The 25,573-nt window shown below is 37.8% G+C and overlaps 1 protein-coding gene across 4 annotated transcripts in view; it reads left to right on the top strand.

Annotated features, from left to right (window-relative positions):
* RYR2 (ryanodine receptor 2) overlaps positions 1 to 25,573 on the top strand; it is a 793,619-nt gene that overhangs the window by 420,487 nt on the left and 347,559 nt on the right. For all 4 annotated transcript variants that reach the window (XM_030936088.1, XM_030936090.1, XM_030936089.1 and 1 more), the window contains exon 17: positions 12,474 to 12,569. In XM_030936088.1, the coding sequence (XP_030791948.1) occupies positions 12,474 to 12,569 (96 nt within the window). The remainder of the gene's footprint in view (positions 1 to 12,473; positions 12,570 to 25,573) is intronic.

Raw genomic sequence — 25,573 nt, forward strand, 5'->3', positions numbered from 1 at the left:
GCAAGCTAGTAAGTTAGCCTGCAGTTAGGGTAAAGAGGGACAGTTTAGTAGTCAAAGAAATGGCTGTAGCTGTAGAGACTGGCTGTAGTGCCAACTCTCTGAGCCCCAGTTCTCCAAGGACAATGTGAAGAGGCAGATGATACCTACACATGCAACTGGTTGAGTTACAGAAAAGGAATCCTGAGTTCAGGGAGCATGAGTTAGTCACACTAGACAGAAAGCCTTCCTGGCCTTTGCTGTGGGTGGAGACGTCTCCCTCTCACATGGCCTCTTGCTGCAAACATCCTGGAAAAGATTTCCTGAAACAAAGTTTTCCAATGACTTATTTGCAAGACGTGCAAAACAGAGACCATGGAGAATGGTCTCTTTCTCCACCCTAACCCTCACCTTCAAAATCTCAGATTCATCCTGTATGTCGCAACTGTTACGTCACTTCCCTATTTAGACAGTGTTCACATTTCTATAACATTCTAGAAGATAAAGTTCACCTGGTTGCCCCTGGTATATGAGGCCCCAGTTAACCCTTCCAGCCTTCTATTTTCCCAGTCCCCTTATCCCTACCCCCTTACTTGAGCCACATCACAGTTTCTGGAACTTTCCATACATATTACACCTCTGGGACATTCTCTCACCTTTTCCAAAATTGTTGTATATCCTTCAGGACCTAGTTCACGTGTCACTGTCTTTTAAAGTTACTCTTGATGACCGGGCATGGTGGCTTACACCTGTAATCCCATCACTTTGGGAGGCTGAGGCAGGCAGATTACCTGAGGTCAGGAGTTCGAGACCAGCCTGACCAACATGGTGAAACCCTGCCTCTACTAAACAAACAAACAAACAAACAAACAAACAAAAAATTAGCTGGGAGTAGTGGCGGGAGCCTGTAATCCCAGCTACTCAGGAGACTGAGGAAGGAGAACCATTTGAATCCGGGAAGTGGAGGTTGCAGTGAGCCGAGATTGCGCCACTGCACTCCAGCCTGGGTGACAGAATGAGACTCCATCCCAAACAAAAACAAAAATAAAGTTACTCTTGATGTTTCTCCCACCTCTTAAGTATAATTAAACCTGCCTTCTCTGGTTTCTTGCTACTAAGTTTTACCTGTATTTTATAGCAGTTGTCACATTTCTTATTTAGTTGTAAGTGTGATTGATTTCTAAAGCAAGAATAGCACCTTCCTGGTTTTTGTATCTCTCTTATTTAACTGAATGTCTGGCACATAGAAGATACTCAATAAATGTGTATTCATTAAATGACTTAAGTTCTGATAAAATAGAAAATATACCTAAGTATAGAAAGGAGATAATGCAAAAAAAAGTTTTAAAAAGAAAAAAAGATAATGCATTTTTAATGGAAAGAATGAAGGATAGTCAAAATATTTGAAAGTTCTTTGCAATCTAATTAAATGTCATTAAAATTTATAGAGTCACAATACAACCTAGCAAATAAAACTCTTGTGCCTATTAGAATTGTTAATATGTTTTCATTAGGTGGGCTATTTGATATGCCATTAAAATTAAACACTTGCAGTTTGGTACTTTCAGACTAAAACGTAACCTGTGGCTGCCATTTCTGAGAACAGGACCAGGGATATTGAGGCTTTATAGGAATTTGGATTCATTATTTTACCCACAGTAATCATCGAGATAAAGATTTTGTGAGGCCAAAATTCTAATGATTGCATTTCTTTGCAAATGCAGAAGTTATAGCACTGAATTTCATAATATAGCAGAGACTAAAGTGTAGTGGTGTTTTTAACACCACAGACTACCTTCTTCAGTTGGTATAAGATTAATTTCTTGGATAAACTCGACGCTTAAGTAAAGAGTTGCATCATCTAGCCTGGGCAGCATAGGAAAACCCTCTAAATAATAATAAAAACTAGCTGGATGCAGTGGCTCACGTGTGTAGTCCCAGCTATGTTGGGGGCTGAACTGGTAGGATTGCTTGAGTCCAGAAGTTTGAGGCCAGCCTGGGCAACCATCTCTAAATTTGCAAAAGAAGAATTTTATGTATGTATGTTTGAGGGTAGAAAGTGTTATGTGCAGAAAGAATGTTGTTTTTGTAGGTAAATCTAGAAAATATGCATCTTACTTTTCATATCAACTCTTTTTATAGCCTCTGTTAATTGGTTCCTTCAACAGGTATTGTATCCATGAGTAACAAAAATGAATAGAAAGAATTCTATTTTTTGATATAACCATAGAAAAAGTCCATTGCCAAAAAGTTAGCACTTCAGCTTTATCCTTCTGAGCTACTTATTTCTCAAGCCAATCCTCCCTTTACCTCCACAGAGTTATTTGGGGATTAAATTTGATTATTTTAGAACCTACAAAAGTAACATTAATAGACTTTACAAAATGTTGGGGACTTGGTGGGTATGAACACAATTCCTGCTCCTAATTAGTTTTGAGGTTGGCTTTTACTGGAACATGGCTAGAGATGTGATTTTAAAATCGCTTACCTATTTAAATAGAAAGAGAAAGGACCTCTTATAGGTGGAGTGATGTTTCTATCGGGATGTGTTCGGTTGGAAATAACAGAATACCCAAATGCAAGCTGGCTTAAACAACAGAGGGGATTTTGGGGCTTGCATAGCTCGCAGTCTACCAGTGGGTTTGACACAATGGCTCCATCTGATCTCCAGAATAAGCTTCTTTATGTCTCCACTCTGCCTTCCATGGGGTCATCTTCTTTCAGTGCTGGATTTTCTTGATGGCCTCAACTGTCTGCTCTCAGCTCCTAGTACTGCGTACTTTCTTTCGGACATGAGAAAAGTGAAACAGGGCTTGTTGCAGAAGTTATACCTTGAGAAAGAGTGCGCTATTTCCTAAAATCCCCAAATACAGTGCTCCTTGCATGTCATTAGCCCAAAATGTGTCTGGCCATTCCTGAACCAGTCATTCTGGCAAGAGTAGAGAAATTTTACCAACACTGGTCTTGATTGATCAGGGACCCACTCTTGAAACTGGGTCAAGTCCTTGGACTGTCCATCTGTCGTACAGGGAATGAATGTTATAGAGGATGCTGCCCAGGGAGCTGAAGTTTCCATCCCAATTGTTGACTTGTATACTTATTCAAAGGGTTTTATGAACTGAATTCTAATCAGAATGCTTTTATTCACTACCTAGCACTATGCTTGAATAGAGTAGGCAGTCAATAAATATTTGCTTGAATTATTTAATAAATACATTACAGAGATTTCCATTGACTTCTGTAGCAGGGTGGATTTGGCTATCAATTTAGTGTATTAAAAACCAGTGGACCTCTTACTCTTCTTTCATTAGATTCCTTTCTTGAAAAATAAACACCTGACCTTTCATTCAGGCATATAGCAAGTGGCACTTATTGTTACTATAAATATTACCTGTAAAATGGCAATAATCATTCCCCTCATAAGGTTGTTGAGTGGCTTAAATGTTATAATGTATAGAAAATGCTCAGTATCACATATTATTGTTCTTCTTATCATTATTCCCATTTCTTTTGGATACTTATTATCATCCTTTCCCTTGTTAACATAGTAAAGCTTTTGCCTCCAACCTCTTGCTCCATTCTTCTTGTTGTTGTTTTGCTTTACAAAGATGTCCTAGAAAAGAAACTTTACTTAGATTTGTTGGATATAGCAAAGAATGTTATGGATTAGCCAGTAGAGCACATAGAATCATGATTATTGTAGGTGTATACTGGTTCTTGTTTTCCTCATCGGAAAATGGCAGGAACAAAGTTTGCTTTATCACTATCCTCAGACTGCAGATTTTATATTCTATTATTCTACCCGTTTTTGAACACAGCATCACATATCTGCATCTTTACCATCTGGTATACAGCTAAATACTTCAGATATCAATGATATTCACATATGGTAAAATTTGTGGTTAATCTCTTTACCTCCACTCCTTCTCCTTTCTAGTCTTTACTCAGACCTCAGGGAGCTCTCACACACTTCTCATGAACTTTCAGAGACTCTGTGACCTGGTTTACACCCTTCTTTTAAGAAGAAGGGTCTGGTCTGTCTCTTCCTTTCACCAGCAACCAGATGTTGCTGGTCTGTCTCTAACCTCTCTGTATTGTATTCTTTGAGTTCTTGGTCTGGTCTGTCCCTTCCTTTCACCTTTGATGTCGCTGATTCTGTCTAGTTAGGGGGCTACAACTTGGGAGAGAGATCTTGATATTTTATTTTTCATTATTCTGAATCTATTAACATGCATTACTTTTATAACTGAAAAAAGTAATTAACATATATCTCATGGCAGATAATTGACAGTAAAAGTAAAAACTGAATGTACTAATTACAGTTGAGTAAAAAGAAAAAACAAAACACTTATATATTAGTGCAAATGAAGAGACTCTCTTCCCATAATCTACGTGGTAATTTTAGTGGGAAGTGGGGTGTTTCCAATGGATAGAGTTATGAGAGGTTTTTTAATGTTTTTGAGTTCTTATGATTTTCTTTTTGTGTTATAGTAAGCATCGATTTCATGACCAGAAAAAGGTAACAAATGCAACTTGATGTTGAATTTTGACATGCAAAAGACTTCAGAACCATCTGCTGCCAATATTTTTCATTGAATTCATTGTAATCATAAGATAGCCATATATACCTAAATATATACTTCAGTTTGTCTGGAAAAGTCTCAGATCTGCAGCAATAATTGGAGTCCTATAAGACATGTGTATCTACCTTTCCTTCTTTATTTGGCTATCAAAACCTTTGGTTCAAATATTAACTCCAAATTTGTTAAGTCTCCTTCCCATTATTCCAAATAGGTAGACCATAGATTCTCTACTGGAGTTATATGTGAAATAAGCCACTGTCTTTGTATTTTTTCTTCAGTGTGTCTATTTTTCATGGAGAGAAAACCAAGAAGGTGGGAATGAGAATCTATAACAATTTTGCATTTTTCATGTGTTTTAGGTGGAGAATGACAAAGGTAGATTTATGAGCCTGCTGTTTGGAATACCTCAGGATCTTAGAAACAGCAATACTCATAGTTGGAAAGGCATCGCTGTGGCATGCTTTCATATATCTTTTCTGACATCCACATGATTAATCTGTGGGATGCTTACAAGACAGAATGATTTTCTAAAGATGTCTGAGAAATGGCTCTTTGGCAAACTTTCCTGTGAATACTCATTTTCTGAAGATTCAAAGTATGAAACCAACAAGAATAGATTGCTGCTCTTTGAGTGTGGCCAAAATGAATGTTTGAAGACTTGGAAAGGATACAGCCATTAGCCATTATTTTTGCACATCCAGACCATTTTCCCAGTGTCTCAGGGAGGCAGATCTCCCTAAATGCCATAAAACATTGAGAAAAGGCAGTCAAGAGGTGAAAAATAAGGAAATGGGCTTTAGACATGCACACATCAGGTGTTGTTCTAATGTTTGTGCATCTAGATAGTTCTGATCTTGTTCTTCAGGAAGTCTCAGAAATGTATCTTATAAACAAGACACATCCTTTAAAATGTTCAGCTTGATAAGTCTCATTGTCTCTCACCCTTGCAAGTCCCTGGGTAGGAGTACTCAAACTCCAGTTTACAAGATCCCCAAATGCAGGGACAGCGCTCCAAGCTCTCCAAGAAGTTTCAATGCATTATCTTCTTAGATTCTTCAATACATTCTGAAGTGTTCTGTTTTGTTTGTTTGTTTGTTTAATGGGTTTTGGTTTTTTCAGGCTTAGCAGCATCTACTTGTTAATCTCAGTATTTTGAAAAATGTTTCTAGATTTTAGTCCAATTAGCCCCTCATTTTTCTGTGCTGTGTAGGGCCTGTTACTTAGTGTTTCCAAACTTTGAATATAAACTTCAAGAGGGATGTTGTTTCATTTGCTCTGTATCTCCAGCACCTAGAACAATGCTTGACACCAAGCAGGGAATGAGTATTTGTTGTGTCAGTTTTTAAAGTGAAGGTAATTTCTTGGAATTTCTTTAAATCTAAATTTTTCTGTAAGTCTCAGATTTTTTTTAGTCTTTTGTGAAATTTTGAGTTCAAGAATTTAAAGACATTGAAGCATGAAGCCTCCGGGGATAGGAAGATTCTAATAAAACAGATGAATATTGCATGATTCCACTTATAAGAAGTATCTAGAATGATTAAATTCATAGAATTAAAGAATGGGGACAGGCAAAGTGACTCATTTCTGTAATCTCATAATTTGGGAGGCCAAGGCAGTGGGATCACTTGAGGCCAGGAGTTGGAGACCATTCTGGGCAACGTAGCAAGACCCCGTCTCTACAGAAAGTTTAAAAATTAGCTGCATGCAGTGGCATGTGTGCCAGTAATCCCAGCTACTGAGGAGGCTGAGGCGGGAGGATCACTTGAGCCCAGGAGGTCGAGGCTGCAGTGAGCTATGATTTTGCCACCTCACTCCAGGTTGGATGACAGAGTGAGAATCTGTCTCAAAAAGCAAAACAAAACAAAACAAAACAAAAATCAAAAGATCGGAATGGTGATTGCCCAGGGACTGAGGAGTGTGGAATGGGTAGTTGCCAATCAGTGGATGTAGAATTTCAGTTAAGCAAAATGAATTAAGTTCTAGAGATATACTGTATGACATTGTACCAAGAGTCAACGATACTGTATTGTGCACTTTGAAATTTGTTAAAATGATAGATCTCATGTTAAATATTCTTACTACAGGAAACTAAATTGTTAAAAAGTAAAGAAATGCAGAATAGTGTCTTTGTTTTTAAAAACCATTTTTTATTAATTGTGAATATTGCATGACTTTCATATTCTAACTGGATAAAAGTGTAGGGATTTAATTAGTTATTTAACATTAATAAAACTGGTTTGGTGAATTAGCATTTCCTTCTTCAGAGCTTAATTCAAAGCTCTTTTGTATTACTTAAGTTGGACTGCAGTTATTTAACCACGGATATTCTTATTTTATAGGAGACTGGACACTATCTATTCATTCAGTTATGTTCAGAAATACCATACCTACTAAGTTGCAGGCACCATATCAAATGTAATAAAACAGAGTGTCACATATAAAATAGCTTAAAATATCATAGAAGATGACCTGTAAGTCATTGGATTGTGTTTATTCACATTTTATTTGAGCCCACATTCACAGGGCCAGCTGTAGTGCCTTATATTCACATTGACATTTCTTAAATATATGAGAACAAAGACCTATATGGAAGGTAAAAGATCTTAAGTTAGTCTTTAATTAGGCAGTGATTAAAGAGTATTGTAAAGTTTTAGGGAAGAACATTTGTCTTTTGTTTTTGTACTTGACGCACCATGTGAAGTTGCCGTTGCACTTGGGAGACGGCAGTGGTGCTCGGAGACCATCTCTTAATGAGAGCCACTATGGATACTGATGCCATGGTTTTCCGTTTGATTTTTGGAAAGACATTCACTTTATTGTACTATTTGGTATTAAAATTAATACACTTTAGATAAGGAAGAAGTAAGAAAAATTAGGAAGGTGGAAACTAGTCTTCAACTTCACCACTCATTTTAATGTATAACCTTTAAAAATGTTGCCTTAAATATTTATCCCGTTATACACACACAGAACATTTTGCACACCTGCATGCGTGCTTGCAGAATAACATTGTATGTGCGTATCTGTGCACATCTTTGCAGCAAGACATCACCTATTCCTTCCTCCCCTTGAAGATTTGCTCATCTTGCTCCAAATCCAGGTTCACGGACTAAGATAGACAAAAGGCTTTCCTTTGATGTTGGTATGTTTCAGGGGTTTATTTGGTTACAATTTTTCAGACTTCTATGCTTTTTTATTGTTGTCTATTTTTTCTCCAAGAGTGAAATTGTAGCCACAGAACATCATCTCTTCACATCCTGACTTCCATTCTTATTGAGCATTTGTGATTTTTTTGACAGAATTTATTGCAGGTTCAAAGGGTCACTGTGAAAGATCATATTACAGCACATGGCCCTTTTTTTTCCTGTCTTGGATCCATTCTTCTTCCGCTTTATTTTGGAATAAGAAAATGTACCTTTTTGACCTGGGGAAGCAGTCGCACTAACCTCAATCTTCCTCAAGGTCTCTGTTTCTATGTCAGTCCCTTATCAAGATATTTTTCCCCAAAATATCAGTTCTCATTCTCTAAGAAATATTCTGAAAAAGTTTTCTCCATGCTGTACATGTACTTATATTCAGTGGATACATTTACTTTACAAAAATGGAATCATGCTATCAATGTTCTTTTATGGCAGATGTTTTCAATTAATTCTATATTGTGGGCCTCTATCTTTGGCAGTAACTATAAACCTTCATCAGGCTTTAGCAGATGTACACTTCTGTGCTGAAGGAATGTCACCATTTATTTATTTAGGCACACTTAAGCTATTCCAGTATTTTGCTATTAGAAAGAGTGTTGTGATGAGCTTCCTTGTATTTCTGTGCATACTTTTCCATTACTTAGAAAGTCACGTAACTTATTTCTTCTTAACTGACTGGATGAATTATAATAATTCACAGACTCCATTTTTCTGTAAAATATATTGGTACCCATGACATGCGCCTACATGCGCACACACGCACACACACACACACACACACGCACATGCATGCAGGCACGGTGTTCAGGAGACACTATTTTACTGAGTTAATTTTTTTCATTAGAAATGTATACATTTTTCATAGTATATTGAGATTGTTTTATCTTTGACTCATTAACAGATTTCCTGATATATTTTTGTGTCTTTGGAGGAATGAATCTCCACTTGAATGAAATGTTGCTAATGTATTGCTAAATTTGAATTATAAATACTAAATTTATATTGCTAAATTTGATTTAATTTCATTAATATATAAATTTATATAATATTTTTGGATTTATATTTATAAGTAAGAGTTCTTGTTTTGTAATGTGTGCTTTGATATCAATGTCACTGATACTGTCTTCGTGAAATCATCAGAGAAGTTTCCTTAGTTTTTTGGCTTTGGAATACGGTCATGTGTCACTTACTCATTGGACTAGTTTTAAGGAAAACATCTTGCAAACATCATGGAACTTACACAAACCTCCGTGTTACAGCCTACTGCAGAGCTACGCTATATGGGATAGCCTAATGCGTGGCTACGCTGTACGGGATAGCCTACTGCGCGGCTACGCTAAACGGGATGGCCTACTGCGCGGCTACACTCTATGGGATAACCTACTGCTCTGCGCTACGTAACCTATGGCTGTACATATGTACAGCAATGTGTACAGCATATTACCATACTGAATGAGCAGTTGTAGCACAGTGGTATTTGTATCTAAGCATAGAAAAGGTACAGTAAAAATACAGTCTTATGGGGTTAAGGCACGATCATTTTATCTGTTTCATTGTTGACCAAATCATTGTTATGCAGCATATGAAGTAGTATAGAAATTACTTATTTATTGAATAAGTGTGAAAAAGCTTTTGGTCTTTGATATGCTTTTCAATATTACTCATGATTTATTATTCTGTTTAGGTGTTCTCCCTTCTATGGGGTCAGTTTTAGTGAAAAAAAAAAAAACCTATCTGTATATCTATGTATCTATATATGGTTGTGCTTATAATTCCTTTTTTTTTTTTTTTTTTGAGATAGGGTCTCACTCCGTCACCCAGGGTGGAGTGCAGTCGTGATATCATGGCTCATGGCAGCCTTGACCTTCCAGGCTCACGCAATCTTCCCTCCTCAGCCTCCCAAGTAGCTAGGACCACAGGCATGTACCACCATGCCTGGAAAATTTTTTAAAAATTTTTGTGCAGACTGGGTCATGCTATGTGGCCCAGGCTGGTCATAAACTCCTGGGCTCAAGTGATCCTCCCACCTTGGCTCCCAAAGTGCTGGGATTACAGGCATGAGCCACCACGTCTGGTGTAATGCCCTTTTCTTAATTTTGTCCTTTTTTCCTTCTCTTTTTGATTAAAGTAGTAGTTGGTAGTCAGCTTATATTTAAAAAATATCCCTTGAATGTATTCTTGATCAATCTTACTATTATATAAATTATTTCTATTTCTAATGCATTAATTTCTACTTTTATTGCTATTTATATATTTTTTCTATTTTACTGATATTTATTTGATGTTCTTTTTCTCTATTTCAAAAGACTTATTTGCCATTTTTCACCCAACTGCTTAGCAATTAAAGTGTTTAATTTTGCCTTGAGTACACTTTTGGCCATTTACCATTGGTTGTGTTAGGTATTTATTAGATATTTTACCATTTATTAGATATTTATCATTGGTTGTTGGTTGTGTTTGATATTTATTAGATATTTTATATTATGATATTGATTCCATCACTGACCCAAGAGTTATTAAGGAGAGAGTTTAAATTTTTATATGCTTTGGTTTTATTTTCATTCCTGCTTTTCTTACTAAATTCTGACATAGTTCTGTCAGAGAACATGGTTTATACCACGTCTGTTTGCAGTAAATTTAATGAAATTTTCTTTGTGGCTCACTCTATAATTTTCTTAAATACCCCATGGCTTATTAAAAGAGTTCATTCTTACACTATTAGTTTCGTTCAAGAATCACTTATGTTATATATATATATCATTTTAGATAGATAATATGATAATGATACATGTTTTATATATACCTATATAATTTTAGATAATACAATAGATAGCTTATATATAATTTTATATAGCTATATATAATTACATATGTTATATATAAAATCAGTTTTACAAAATCAGAAATAAAATGAAAAGCATGAGTGAAGTTTTAAACAAAAGGGACTCTTAAAATTCAAAAACTTTATCATGTCCTTTTTCCTAATTGTTATTGTTCTAAATTGGGAACAGATATTCTTACGGAATAAAATTAGAAGTTCTGCTTAACACATAGTACTTCTTGTTCCTCTGCTATCTTCCACCCCTATCTTTTGTTCGTTGTACTCTGCAGTCTGTGAGTATATCTCACTGGCTGGCTCTTAGGGGAGGCTGCCGGACCCAGAGCCAGAGGAGAGCCTGAGTAATTAGTATATTAGCTCTGAATCTCTGTACAAATGTCACGGAGGCTCTATACACAAAAAAGCTCTTCTCATGCAGTTGGCGTCTTTTCTGTGTGTTTCTTTTCTTACTCTCAGGTCAGATAATAACTTTATTTCTTTGTTTTTGGAAAGAGGGAACGTGAAGGACATCTTTCAGTTTAATTGTACACTGTAACTGTAGAGTCTTTTCCCTCCTACTCTTAACAAGAAGGTTAACAGGCAGTAGCCTCAAACTTCACTTCTTCAAACAGGTTGCATCAGCTACCAGATTTTCTCTCTCTTTTTTTTTTTTTTTTTTTTTTTTGAGACATAGTCTCGCACTGTCACCCAGGCTGGAGTGCAGTGGCGCGATCTTGGCTCACTGTCGCATCCACCTCCCGGGTTCAAGCTATTCTTCTGCCTCAGCCTCCCGAGTAGCTGGGACTACAGGCGCCCACCACCATGCCTGGCTAATTTTTTGCATTTTTAATAGAGATGGGGTTTCACTATGTTGGTCAGGCTGGTCTCAAGTTCCTGACCTCATGATCCGCCTGCCTCAGCCTCCCAAAGTGCTCAGATTACAGGTGTGAGCCACCGCGCCTGGCCTACCAGAGTTTCAATAGCAATTATTCTTATAGAGACATGTTTCTCTCTTTAAATATCATATTGTCTAAAAGTCTTGCCATCCCTTCATAAGCAATTGTACTGTTTCTGAATAAACATAGGGGTGTAAGAGTAGAAAATATTTACCAGGCTTGCTTTGAATTTAATGATTTTGAAAAATTAAAAGTTTAAAATGGAATGTATAAACTAGGCTGAAAGAGATCAGAAACATCACATAGGAATTTTATTTAAAATGGGTTCTTCAATCAAAGAAGTATAGAAAACAGCAGTCTGAGCCAAGCTAGAATCAGTTTCTTTACTGCAGAATTTCAGGTCTTTAATATGCATTGTGAATCTGTAAATCCAAGGAAATGATGTAGGAAAATAAAAGGGTTTCAGAGTTAGTGGCTATTGGTCTTCTCATCCATTATTTAACGTAACATTTAATTATATCTCTCTGTATACCTGTTAGAATTATAACTACTAGTTATATCTCCTAGTATTTTGTGGTTCATTTTCAGAAAAACTGATTTGCTCTTTTTATTATATAGTTAAGCAAATTGGGCTTGAGAGAGACAGAATAATTTAATCTCATGGCTAATTAAAAGCAATGGGTATTAGAACCCAAGTGAGGGAACTCCTAGGAGACTGGTTTTTCCATTACCCTTCATTATTACCTCCCCATGTGAAATTTACTTTCCAAAATCACATTCCTTCTAATGACCAGTGGTTTTCTTCAGTCTCAATTAATAATTATTAATTTGTCTTTAATGTCTCAGTGTTGTATATGTACGTGTATATATGTTTGTATAAGTTTTAGATGTAACATGAAGATGTTTTGTTCTTGATCCAATATTTTAGGGCCGCTATTAGCTTATCTCAATTTTCGAGCTAGAAAATGACATAAAGGTGAATCTATTTCTTCTTTTGCAGCGGCTCTAATTAGAGGAAATCGTAAAAACTGTGCTCAGTTTTCTGGCTCCCTTGACTGGTTGATCAGCAGATTGGAAAGACTGGAAGCTTCTTCAGGTATGTTTTCTAGTTTTCTCCTTGTTGTGATAGATCACTCCTATTTTTCTTTTCTTCATGTCCTTTAAGACAAAAAAAAAAAAAAAAAACTTTGAGTGGGATGTGGTGGTGTGTACCGAGTCCCAGATACTCAGGAGGCTGAGGTAGGAGGATCACTTGAGGCCAGGAGTTTGAGGCTGTAGTGCACTATGGTTGCTGCACTCCAACATGGACAACATACTGAGACCCCATCTCTAAAAAACAAAAACAAAAACCTCTGATGTTTGGTGTAATATTAAGTGTTTTCCTTTTAAATTATGTTAACTATTTTTACTTATCGAGAAATCATTAGTATTTTCATTAGTCATTTCTGAGTAGTCATCTAACAATATCATGTCCATTTATATTTAAAAAAAGCCTATTTATAAAGCCCGGAAAAACACTGGAGAGCCAGAATTCGCATTCTTTTTCAAATTGATTACTGCTAGTCTATTCTATAAATAAAAAGGTCAGTTTGGAGTTCTCATTGTTTTCCTTGTATTCGAAAGATTATTTGGATAGATTGGGGAGAAAATTTGTTTTCCAAATCCTAGAGCATAATATTTTATTTAAAGGAAATTTAGTAAATACTCACAAATGGTCTATGTGATAGTAAAATATAGGCAGTCAACTCGGTACACACGTCTCTAACAAGATGTTAGTTTTGTTTTGGTATTGTGGACTTATCAATGACTGTGATGATTTATCAGTGATTTTGGACTTATCAGTATTAAATCAGTGATTTGAACTTGTTAGAGCTCTCTAGTTCAAACATAATTGTTTGAACTCTCTAGTGCCATAGATGGCCTCAGTGACACCCAGATGAATCTGCTTTTCCATCTGTTTGCACAGTATTTCATTATTTACCCTTCTCTATCGCTAATGCCCTCTTATGCGACTTATTTTTCCTCTCAGTTTCCTTCGTTAGTAATGAACTTCTTGAAGATCCGGGCATGGTTTCATTCATCTTTGTTCTCTCTGGATCTACCATACCATCTGGCACCTATAGGTGTTTAGTATTGTTTGTTGAATGAATGGATGGATGAATGTTAAAATTCACTCAAAAAATACCACTGTCCATACAAAATAGTTCTGCGACTTTTGCATGATAAAGACCCACTCAGGGACAGGTTTGTTGGAATTGAATGAATAGAGACAGAGAAACAGCTATGATTAGAGAGAGTAATTTTAAGTCACAGAGAAAAATTTGTAGAGTTTAGATACTGGAGGACAAAAAATTATAGAGTTTAGATAGTGGAGGACAAAAATTTGTAGAGTTTAGATAGTGGAGGACAAAAATTTGAGTCACAATGAGTACTTGGGCACTGCTAGATCATTGGGTAGCAGAAGTAAGATAGAAATGGAGATTGTTATAATAAAAACAAAAATAATTATGAGATGAGGGTGTTAAGAGTATCATAACATGAATGTAGTGACTGGGCATTAATTGCAGAATATATTAAGGAAAAACCTGTAACTACTAGCAGAAAGAGTGACCAAGTAAGTGGTATTGAAGCAAAGTCATTGTCTGGGGTAAATACCTGAGATTCGTTGTCTTGCACCAAGAAAATTAAGGACACGGGCATATACACACAAGGAGTGAGTTTAGGAGCAGAGGTTTAATAGGCAAAAGAAAGAGAAAGGAGAACAGCTCTTTCAGAGAGAGAGAGAGGGAGAGGTAGGGAGACAGAGAGAGAGAGAGAGAGAGGGGAAAGAGAGAGAGAGAGACAGCCTGAATGAGAAATCTGGCCTTCACCAGAGTGCACCAGATTTTATAGGCAGGCTTGAGGAGGTGGTATCTGATTTGCATAGGGCCTGGTGTGACATTTACATAGCATGCCAGGAAGGCTGGCCACCTCACCCTAATCTTAGGCAAATGCGCTTTCCACTTGGCAGGTGCCATGTTGCCTGCTCCTTATTGTACACGTGGCTGGCAAGGAGACGGGATCATGGAGCCGCCATTTTGAACATGCTTGGTCCCAGGTGGCCTTTCCCTATTGGCACAACTGCTGGCATTCACCCGTGGATGCTTCCGACTTGCTTGTCTATGTCTGCAGCTCGATTTTGCAGGCTGCTCTTTGTTAGAAAAGAAAATGATTTGGGGACTGCTTTTCACTAAAAGCTAAACCTTACCAAGGACTCCTGTACCCTCACTGTCTGCCTGAATAATTTCTCCTTAACTCCTGTATCAGGAACAAGATGGTGGCATAGATTGCAAAAATGGATAAATGTTTAGGGCAAAGTGTCCAGAATCACTGGAAAGCTACAGAAGACATTTAAAAAATGCTCATCTCTTTTGCGGGACCCAGTGGTATCTGTAAAGGGATAGGTGCAGGGCAGCCTGAGAGCAGAGTGTTCACACTGGCTGATCAAGTGCAGCAAAATGTTTAACTCGAAACCAGAGAGAGAGAGAGAAGGCATGAAAAGAGCCAAGCATCCTTTAAAGTCAACCAAGTAGAGTCCAGTGTTTTTAGAGTCTTCAGTTTGGTCAATTATAGGCACAGTTTCATCAGATACAAATTATTATTTGCTGTTGTCTTTTTCCAGTCAATCTGTTGATTGCAGGCATTCCTACTGAAAAGGGAGGCCCTGTGCTCAGAGATAACATAATGAAAGTCAAGGGAAAGAAGGACCCTTAGAGAATATTTAATCTAATATTCTTACGTTAGAGGAAAAGAAATTGAGGCAAAGAGCATTTAAATGACTGACTCGAAATCCTAGAATTAATTATTGTTACTGCGAAGGTTAAAACTCAGCTCCCTAGCATCAGACTTGAAATATGTCCATGATACTTCGTAGCTCCTGTTTTTAAAGTATCTAAAATATATTTTGCTAAAGATTTTTTCTACTGTAGTTAACATTTATGCTTTTAATAAACTGTTTTTTCCCCAGAGGAAGTGGTGTTGCTTAGTTTTTAGAGGCAGTAACAATGATGAGATGCATGTGTATATGTGTATAACTTACTTCAATTGTGCTTTGCTGTTTGCTAAGTGCATACGTATGCATCAGTTTTTTTTCTCTCTGTAATAACTCTGACGTTGCTGAACACACATTCTCCTTATCTTGTTAGTGCCCTAGCTGCAGATTCAAACTGAAGAATTCTTGAGTAGAAAAGGGATCAAAAGTAGCGTTAATTGTCTTCCTGGGATCTAGACCCCTCTAGTCTTTACTGCTTTGGCAGGTCTCCAGTGCCTTGGTTGTTCTGGTTGACATCTGGCCTGAAACACCTAGTTTACCGTTGCTAGATGCAGAAAAATGCCTAGGATTGCCTTAAAAAACAATATTGGAAACAAGTGATGAATCATAGGTGAATAGTTAAATTATATTACAACAATATTTTCAGCTATATTATAGGTATTGCCAATAATTGTTTAGATGTATATCCTGAAATATATTTAAAATATATTTTTAAGTGAAAATTCATTTTTAGAGTGTGATAGGATATTATTTTTGTAAAAAAAACATGAAGATAAAGGAAAGTAGAAAGGAAGAAATGAAGAAAGGAAAGAAGGGGCAAAAACCCTGTATAATATGTATATATGTCTCCACATGCATAGGCTGTAGAAATACGTACACCGCTGGTTACTTTGGTGACCAAGGAGTTCAAATTAGAGGAAAGAAAAAGGGTAAGACACTAGGTTCTCTAGGACAGGGAATTGCTTGTCAAAACCTGTGATAAATAGCAAATTGGAAGTCATTAGACCCAAAGGATAGAGAAGACAGGGTCTAATGAACAGTAACACCAGTTATTTTTTCCACCTTCCTTTTACTTTTTTATTTTTTAATTATTGCTTTTTCCATTCTTTACATTCTGCCACTAATTTAGTGGCAGGGACAATAATGTTATCTACCCAACAGGGCTGTTAGGAGGATTGAATGATTAATATTTGTAAAGTACATAAAAAAGTATTTGGTGGCCGGGTGCAGTGGCTCACACTTGTAATCCTAGCACTTTGGAAGGCTGAGATGGGCAAATCACCTGAGGTCAGGAGTTTGAAACCAGCCTGGCCAACATGGTGAAACCCTGTCTCTACTACAAATACAACAATTAGCCAGGCATGGTGGCAGTTACCTGTAATCCCAGCTACTGGGGAGGTTGAAGCAGGAGAATCACTCAAGCTTGGGAGGCGGAGGTTACAGTTAGCTGAGATTGCATGACTGCACTCCAGCCTGGGCAACAGAGCGAGACTCCATCTCTATGTATCTATGTATCTATGTATCTATGTATCTATCTATCTATCTATCTGGCATATATGTACTTATTAAATTAGATCTGTCCATCCAACAATTTCAGTTAGATTCTTACAAAGTTTCCTGGCTGTAGATATTACACATTGTAAGAGGCCTTTTGGCAACATGGTGTTCAGCTGCAAGTAAGGGAAAGTTCTACTACCCTGACCCAAACTAGGAAGGAGCCGGGCAGTCAACAGCACATGAGTTCCCTGCCATCGACCACCCAGTCTCCTGCCATTTCTCCTTTCCTCGGTCCCTCCTTCCTGTGCGTTGTTTTCTCTGATGCTGGCAGATGGCTGCAGCCTACGGGTTACTGCATCTTTACTCCAGGCGAGAGGATTGAGGTAGGACTGAACCGATGGAGATACTGATAATGCAAGCTTACCTCTACAGTTACATGGCCAATAGACAGACCTCTCTCTGATATTATTACAAACAGTAATATCTTTTCAACATTTCATGAATTTACTTCCAAATATGATTTTACACTGTCGTGAATCATAGCTCCTGTCATTTCTGTTGCCAATAGTGAGGAAAAAAAGCTCATGAATATGGAAACGGGAAAGAAGTGTGAGTAGAAAAACAAACAGCAAAGCTAGAGTAGAGGCTCTGGGAGTTGACAGGTGCAGGAAGCTGAGCTGTAGTCAGCCTTGACTGTCAGCTGTGTGCAGGTGTGTGTGAGGGCCACAGAAATACACACACACACACACACACATATAGATGCATATATATATACACACACACACATACACACCTACATACATACCCCTACCTGTTGGGCAAGGGGTTTGAAACAGTTTCGGTCGTCCTGACAAGGTAACTGGTTTTACCTAAAACCTTTCCCACTCAATGTTCTATATATGCCTGGGACCACAGTAACTAAGAAGTCAGAGTGAATACCTTTACATACAATCAGAAAAATATTTAAGGCTTGGGAAGAAGATTGTGTAGATTGCCTAACTCTGTATTTTTGAACCACATTCTCCCCTCCCTTATTTAGTTTTAGAAGCTGAAAAGCAAAATTCTCAACATCTTAACCTCACTTAAAACTGCAGGTGCCCATGTGCCCCTTTCTGGCCTGTAATGTCAGCTCAACTCCCTGGGAGAGCTTTGCTTCCCAAAGACAGCCTTTCTAGGAGAAAGACTCAGGCCCTACCTCAGTCTCTTGCTTGGAACAAAGATGCAGTAGCTGGTAGGCTGCAGCCATCTGTCAGCTTAAGAGAAAACACCTCACAGGAAGGAGGAACTGAGGAAAGGAGAAATGGCAGGTGCCTGAGTGGTCGATGGCCTGGAACTTGTGCTGTTGACTGCCCGGCTCCTTCCTAGTTTGAGCCACAGTAGTAGGACTTTCCCTTACCTGCAGCTGAACACCATGTTGATAAAAGGCCTCTTACAATGTGCAATATTTACAGCCAGGCAGCTTTGTAAGAATCTAACTGAAATTACCGGATGGACAGATCACATTTAATAAACCTGTGTATGCTAGATGCTATTTTATGTGCTTTACAAATACTAATAATTTAATTCTAACAACCCTATAGGATAGGTAACATTATTGTCCCTGTCTGATAGATGAAGGGATAAAGGCTCAGAGAAATTCAGTAACTGAGCTAAGACAGAACCAGCTCCTGGAGCCAGGTAGTTTGGCATCAGTATCCTTGATCTTAATCACCCCACTGTGTTCTCTAAAGATTCTTACTGAGTATGAGATTATGAATGGAAATTAAAATATGTATAGTTATATTGATGGAGTGTTCTCTTGTTTGGGGGTTCTGTTTTTGTGGGTTTTTTTTATTTTTTAAGAAGCTAAAATTTCTAAGCAGGCTTTCATGGGCTTTCTCTTGATCTTATTTTCTTTGAGCCTCCTGGTGTATTCTTACATTCCCCAGTTATATTTACATTTATAAATACCATGATGAGAAATGATCTGAGGCCCCAAAGTTAGGAAATACGAAAAAGTGTGGGTGGTGGTAGTAATAAATCATTTACAGTGGAAGTGGAAGCAAAAATTATACAGAGGCATGTTAGCAACACCAAGGGAGTTTTTAAAAATTTATTTTAAATTGACAAACTATCACTGTATATATTTGTGGGATATGGCAGGATGTTATGATGTATGTATATAATATAGGATGATTAAATCAAGCTAATTAAATATCCATAACCTCAGATACTTGTTAGTTATTTGTGGTGAAAACACCAGTGACACCGGTCACTATACTAAGAGTATCTGATCAGTTTATAAGCATGACCACACTCTAAATTCCTTTGGGGAGTGAAGGATAAATTACATCTTTTCCTTGACTTCATGTGTGTCTAGTGATTATGTCGCTGGACCAAAGTTAATTGAAAAGACAAAAGATTGATATGAGTAAGTGCAGTTGATTGAGTTGATGTATTTCAGAATGTTGGGTTTTTCTTCAGGATGTTCTCAGTCCTTGAAATACTATTTGGGGGCAAGAGATAACTGACTAAAAATAGCTAGTCAGGAGGCTACAGAGTTTTTCTGAGTTTTACTTTTTGTGCAGTCTGTTCCCTGCACAGTTTTGCAGTGATGAAAGTTGTCCCTCTTTGGCATTCCTGCTGTTTCTTCCCCTCTCCTAGTAAGTGCCAGTGAGGAAAGTCCTGTCTGGGTTTCAGCCAAGGAAGGAGTCTTTGAGGCTGGTCACAGTGGCTTATGCCTATAATCCCAGCATTTTGGGAGGCTGAGGTGGGCGGATCACCTGAGGTCAGGAGTTTGAAACCAGCCTGATCAACATAGTGAAACCCCATCTCTACTAAAATACAAAAAATTAGCCAGGCATGGTGGCAGGTGCCTGTAATTCCAGGTACTCAGGAGGCTAAGGCAGGAGAATCACTTGAACCTGGGAGGTGGAGGTTGCAGTGAGCCAAGATTGTGCCACTGCACTCCAGCCTGGGTGATAGAGTGAGACTCTGTCTCAAAAAAAAAAAAAAAAAAGTCTTTGAGTGGGCTCCAGATACCAAAGCTTCATGCTCAGGTGCAGTACAACTTGTGGGTCCTGTAAATAGGATGGTTTAAAGCTTCCCAAGTCCTTACAACTCTTTCTTGCAGAGTATAAGCTCATCATTTTTCAAAGATAAAAAATTTGTAAGCTGTGGGATAATTTGTGCCATAATCTTATGTAGCAGGAAGTTTTCCTCCTTGATAATTTACTTAAGTGTGAGCAATTGAATTAGAAAGAGCAAGAGCTCCCACGATACTTATTGCTTGAGATCTGTTATTAGTGATACAGAAATCATAGCTAACTGATTTGAGTAGTACCACCAATTCAGGTAACACTATTGACTTTCTCCATGGTTAGTTTGGAGGTGGGATACCAGCAACCTGTGCTCATTCACTACTTTTTTCTGATTTTATTTCTCCCTTTGTATAGTCCTTTAGGGTGGCATTCCACAAAAATATTGGTTAGCCAGAGGAATAAAAGAGGAAGTCTTGTCTCAGAAAACCCACCAAATCCACTAAGGGCTTACTTGAGAAAAACTGCTTATTAGAAAACAAAATCACAACCAGTGATTTGCACATTCCACATGGCCTGTTTCTAGTCTCCTTTGGAAACTGAGCTTAAGTGTCATTGTCAGGGGAAGAACTGAAGTTTTAGCTTTTAGGCACTGTTACTGACAGATGGCTATTTATTACCATTGTGTGGTCTGATTGCATCTTGCTTATGCCATTCTAGTTACTAAATATTTTTAGCATCACCCTTGGTCAAATCATTGCACGGTGTCACTTGCTTTCCGTCAAGTTTAAGTGCCTGTGACCTACTTAAGGCACACAGTCATGGCTTAAGGCCTCTGTCTCGGTCTGAGTTCATAGATGCTTCTCTGCATTTTGAGTAACTTAGTCAAGTCTTCTCAAGCCCACTTGCCCCTTGATGGCCCTTTTAGTACCTAAGCTTTTAAAGTGAGAGCATATGAACACAGTAGTCAAAAGAGGGAAGTCATTCACCACCCACCCAAACCTTCCATCTGCAGTATCAAGGCAGGGTGCACAATTGTCCAGGCAGTCCCCTCAAGGGCAGTGTGATATAGTGAAAGTGGTCTTGATGGATATTAGCTGAGCTGCTTTGGCACTCACAAAGTGTGCCCGCTCTGGAGAGAGGTGACCAGGGTGAGGTCTCAGAGGATAATCAGCCCATTAGGATACAATGTCCTAATTGTGGGCTATGGGGCGAAAGTTTCCTACTATTTCATTATCAAAAACAGGGTTCATCCCTACCAAGGCTGGCTCATCAGAAATGGCAGCTCATTTTAAAATCATTCTATTTCTACCTTCTTTGCTGCTGTGTTTAGGAAAAGCAGAGCTCATAGGTTACAGGTATGGATTTTGGAGTTGGACTGGCTTAATTCCAGTCCCAGCTCCACCCTTTACATAAATAGCTGCATGACCTTGACCAAGTCACTTAGCTCCTCTGTGCTTCCCGTTTTTTAAGCTGGCAATGGGAGTGGTAAAAATATCTGCCTCAGCGTGCTCTTAGTGACACTACAAATGTGCTTACTAAATTAAATGTATAAAAATACCACAGTACACACCCAGCACCTTTTATTTTTTGGATTTAGCAGTTGTTAGTAGCTACAGGATTAATTTGATTTTATTAAAAGCAAGGTTTTCCTATGTTAACACTGCTAGGATATGATATGGAGAATTTCAGATGGAAACACATAGTAATAGCAAAGGCTGATACAAGTTTTACTATGTTTTGGATGCTGTTCTAGTCTCTTTAAATATATTAACTTACTTTATCTGCACAATAACTTTATGAAGTGAATAATATTAGTATTCCCATTTCACAGCTAGGAAACTGAGACATGGTGAAATTGCTTTTCCAAGGCCAGACAGCATGTAAGCCACCAAGGCAGGCCTTAAGGGCACCCCCTACCCTCGCTTACTATCTGGCAGCAAATTTCATACTCTTTCCCTTCATAATAGATGATGTCTCAACTGGGGGCGAGCGGGATGGATAATGATGGTAGGAGTGTGCACTGTATGTTATTCTAATGTGATAAAGAAATAGAATAACTCTCTCATGTAAATAGGCAAGTTCAGTTGTCACAGATTTGTAGAATTTCAGAGTGAAAGTGAAAGTGATTTCTGGAGGCTTCCTAACCCACCTAGCCTCCCTTGTGGCCTTACTACCCCTCTCTTGAGTTACATTGGATGATGCAGGCTTAGTGGTGAATGATTCAAAATACTACTCTTCATTGAATCACAAAGTGTTTTGGTCTTCTGGTAGTACTTTCTCATATTCTCCGGTCTGAAGTGATTTGCTCCGTTTTCCAAAAATACATCCACTTTTAAATGCAGTAAGTTGTTGTATTTCACCGTACACATACTGACATATCTCACAACTATATACCATTCTACACACAGTGCCCTATCTGAAATTGTGCTTTTTGTCAATGTATTGCGCAACCTTTCTCCTGCCCCTGACTTTACACTTGCTAACTACAACAACTGGGCTATTCTAGGCACCTGTATTTGTTTTCTTTGCGATCATTGGGAATGATGCCCTCGGTTTGTCTTTGTGCTGCAGGAGAAGTTTTAAAATTGATGGAACAATGAAGCTGATACTGTGCCAGTTTACATTTCTGCCCAAAACGATAGCTCTCAATAAATGTTTGCTGCTTTGAGGTACACATCTTTTGGAAGAACTGATTAATCTGTATTCGTCTTGCTCCAGGGGACCCGTCTTAAAAAATGCTCAGGTGTATATGTCTTGTAAACCTTTGAGTAAGGTTGTAGAGCAAACAATTACATCTGCCAGCATATCTGTGGGTCCTGAGACCCATGGTCTTAGATTTTTGAACATTATTATGACTGCATAGTTTTCAATTGTGCAACCAAGGAGCTATCAAGTGAATTTAGGGCACTGTGCTGAGAGTGTCATATGCATTCCTCCACTGGATTTCCACAATTACCCTATAAGGTAGGTTTTATTCTAATTTCCATTTACAAATTAAGAATCTGAGGCTACACAGCTCAGATGTCACTTTTTCAAGGGAAAAGGAAACTAATGGACCTAGGATTGAACTTCTGTGGTCTGTAAGCTCTATGAGAGCAGGGATGAGGCCAATTGTGCTCCCCATTTTGCTCAAATCCCGGACCTAACACAGCAAATGGTCCATTTGATGTACTTAGTGATGCATGAATTAATAAATGAAAGAGACCCTCAGAAAACCAGAACCATGAGTGTCAACAGCAAGGTAGGCATATCTGGCTGGGCATGGTGGTTCATGCCTATAATCCCAGCACTGTGAGAGGCTGAGGCAGGTGGATCAGTTGGGATCAGGAGTTTGAGACCAGCCTGGCCCACACGGTGAAACCTTGTCTCTACTAAAAATACAAAAATCAGCTGGGTGTGGGGTGTGGTGGCATGCACCTGTTGTTACAGTTACTTGGGAGGCTGAGGAAGGAGGATCGCTTAAGCCTGGGAGGCAGAGGCTGTAATGAGCCAAGATCATCTCAAAAGAGAAAAAAAGAAAAAAAGAATGTCTTAACATATTAATGGTTTCCTATCTGGCATTCCACATTCTCTTAAGTTTTGAGATGTGGCAATTTATACAAATAAATGTTTGTATAGGGTTAAAATTCTAATACTGTTACTTGTTGTATAATGAACTGCTTTTAGTTGACATTCTCATTCCTTTGAACTGGACTTTATCTTCTATAGTTTGTCTATTTTTTTATAAATCATGGCTCCTTAAACTGAAGGCAGCAAACCATCAGAGGCCTAATTAAGGCTGCATAGTACATTATAATTACAGGGCTCATTTTATGGGTTTTATTTCAGCTAATTTACTCCAGGAAACTCTTGACTCATATTCATCTTTTCTGCTAATAAAATACTCTTGGTCCATCATTTTTGTTTATCTGTTTTGCAAATGCATCCATGATATTCCCTCATTGTGTATATGAATAATGATGTGATCCACCTTTTATCTTCACTAACTTCCATTTTTATTAATTTTTCTCTCCTTTTTCTAATTTTGCCAAGCTGTGTTATATTTTAATTTTAACCTCTGTCGCTTTTTTCTCCTTTTTGGAGCTTTATGAGTGCTCAGATTTAATGGGCTTATTTTCTTCTTTAGCCACAAAACCAGCATAAAAATAGGAAGCATATGTAATTATGTATTTTTGTAGTTTGGCTTGAGCCCACATCTCTTGGAATTATTTTTAAGTACATATATATATATTCATATCAATTTATTTTTCTCCCTCTATTTGTGTGACTAATGGAAACTCTATTTAGAGTAACATATTTATTTCATGAGTTAGCCCCCTATTAACAGGAAGCAAAATGTGCACTGCTTCTTTTTTCTTTTCTTTCTGATTATTTGTAAAGAAGAAACAGTTAAAAACTAATTTATCAGTTTATCTTGTACTGAAACTCAAATGATTTCTTGACTTCACATTTATACCCAGTTTGAACAAACAAAAACATTTTCTCTGGCTCAGTGGTGATTCAGTTTGTGATACGCAAAATTCACTGCAAACATTTAAAAAGACATATTGTAATGATGTTATATGTTGACTCATTATTCACCTCTTGCTATTTGTTTTGGGTAGACCCAATTCTCCTTGGTAGGAAGAGCAAACTAAGCTTCCAGTTAGCTCAAGCTATAAATCTCTATAGTTCCTACTTTCTCATTTTCCCTCATGGTTGTGCTTACTCTTGAAAATAAGACAACTTAGATGCAATGCGTAAGTTATCACTCATTAGCAGTCTAATTTAAACTAGTGGAAAAAAACAACAGATTTGTGCATTCACAGAACCCCCTCAGATGCACAGGCCCAGATACAAATTACTGCTCTTACACATAACTGAGATTCTTTCCCTTACAGCCTCACCATTCCTGTGTAGCAAAAAACAAAGAACAAAAAAACAAAAAAACAAAAAACAAAACAAAAAAATACCTCCCAACTCCTTGGCTCTTTTGCCAGCCTGGAGCTAGCTAGACCATGTCTTCTGCTACTGAAAATTGCTGCTTACTTCATTTGCATGTTTTTCTTTTTTCATGATGTTAGTACCATAAGAAGACACTCCTGTTAACCAGGGGTGCTTTATGCCTTGTTTTCGCATTTATTAAACCCTGAGTCTTAGTTGAACTTTCACTATTTTTTTTTTGATTTTGTGAGTACATAGTAGGTGTATATATTTCTGGGACACATGAGATGTTTTGATACAGGGATGCAATGTGAAATAAGCACATCATGGGGAATGGGGTATGCATCCCCTTTCAAGCATTTCTTCTTTGAGTTACAAGCAATCCAATTACACTTTTTAATTTAAAGAGTTAATTATACATTAAAAATGTACAATTAAGTTATTATTGGCATTAGTCGCACTGTTGTGCCATCAAGTAGTAGATCTTACTCATTCTTTCTATTTTTTATACCCATCAACCATCCCCACATTCCCCTAGAGCCCCCCACTACCCTTCCCAGCCTCTGGTAACTACCCTTCTACTTCCTATGTCCATGAACTCAAATGTTTTGATTTTTAGATCCCACAAATAAGTGAGAACGTGTGATGATTGTCTTTCTGTACCTGGCTTATTTCACTTCACATAATCATCTCCAGTACATCCATGTAGCTGCAAATGACTGGATCACATTCTTTTTTGTGGCTGAATAGTACTCCATTGTGTATATGTACTGATTTTCTTTGTTCATTCATCTGCAGATGGACATTTAGGTTGCTTCCAAGTCATTGCAATTATGAACAGTACGCAAC

This window comes from Rhinopithecus roxellana, chromosome 8 (genome assembly GCF_007565055.1).
Source record: "Rhinopithecus roxellana isolate Shanxi Qingling chromosome 8, ASM756505v1, whole genome shotgun sequence".
Classification (NCBI taxonomy): domain Eukaryota; kingdom Metazoa; phylum Chordata; class Mammalia; order Primates; family Cercopithecidae; genus Rhinopithecus; species Rhinopithecus roxellana.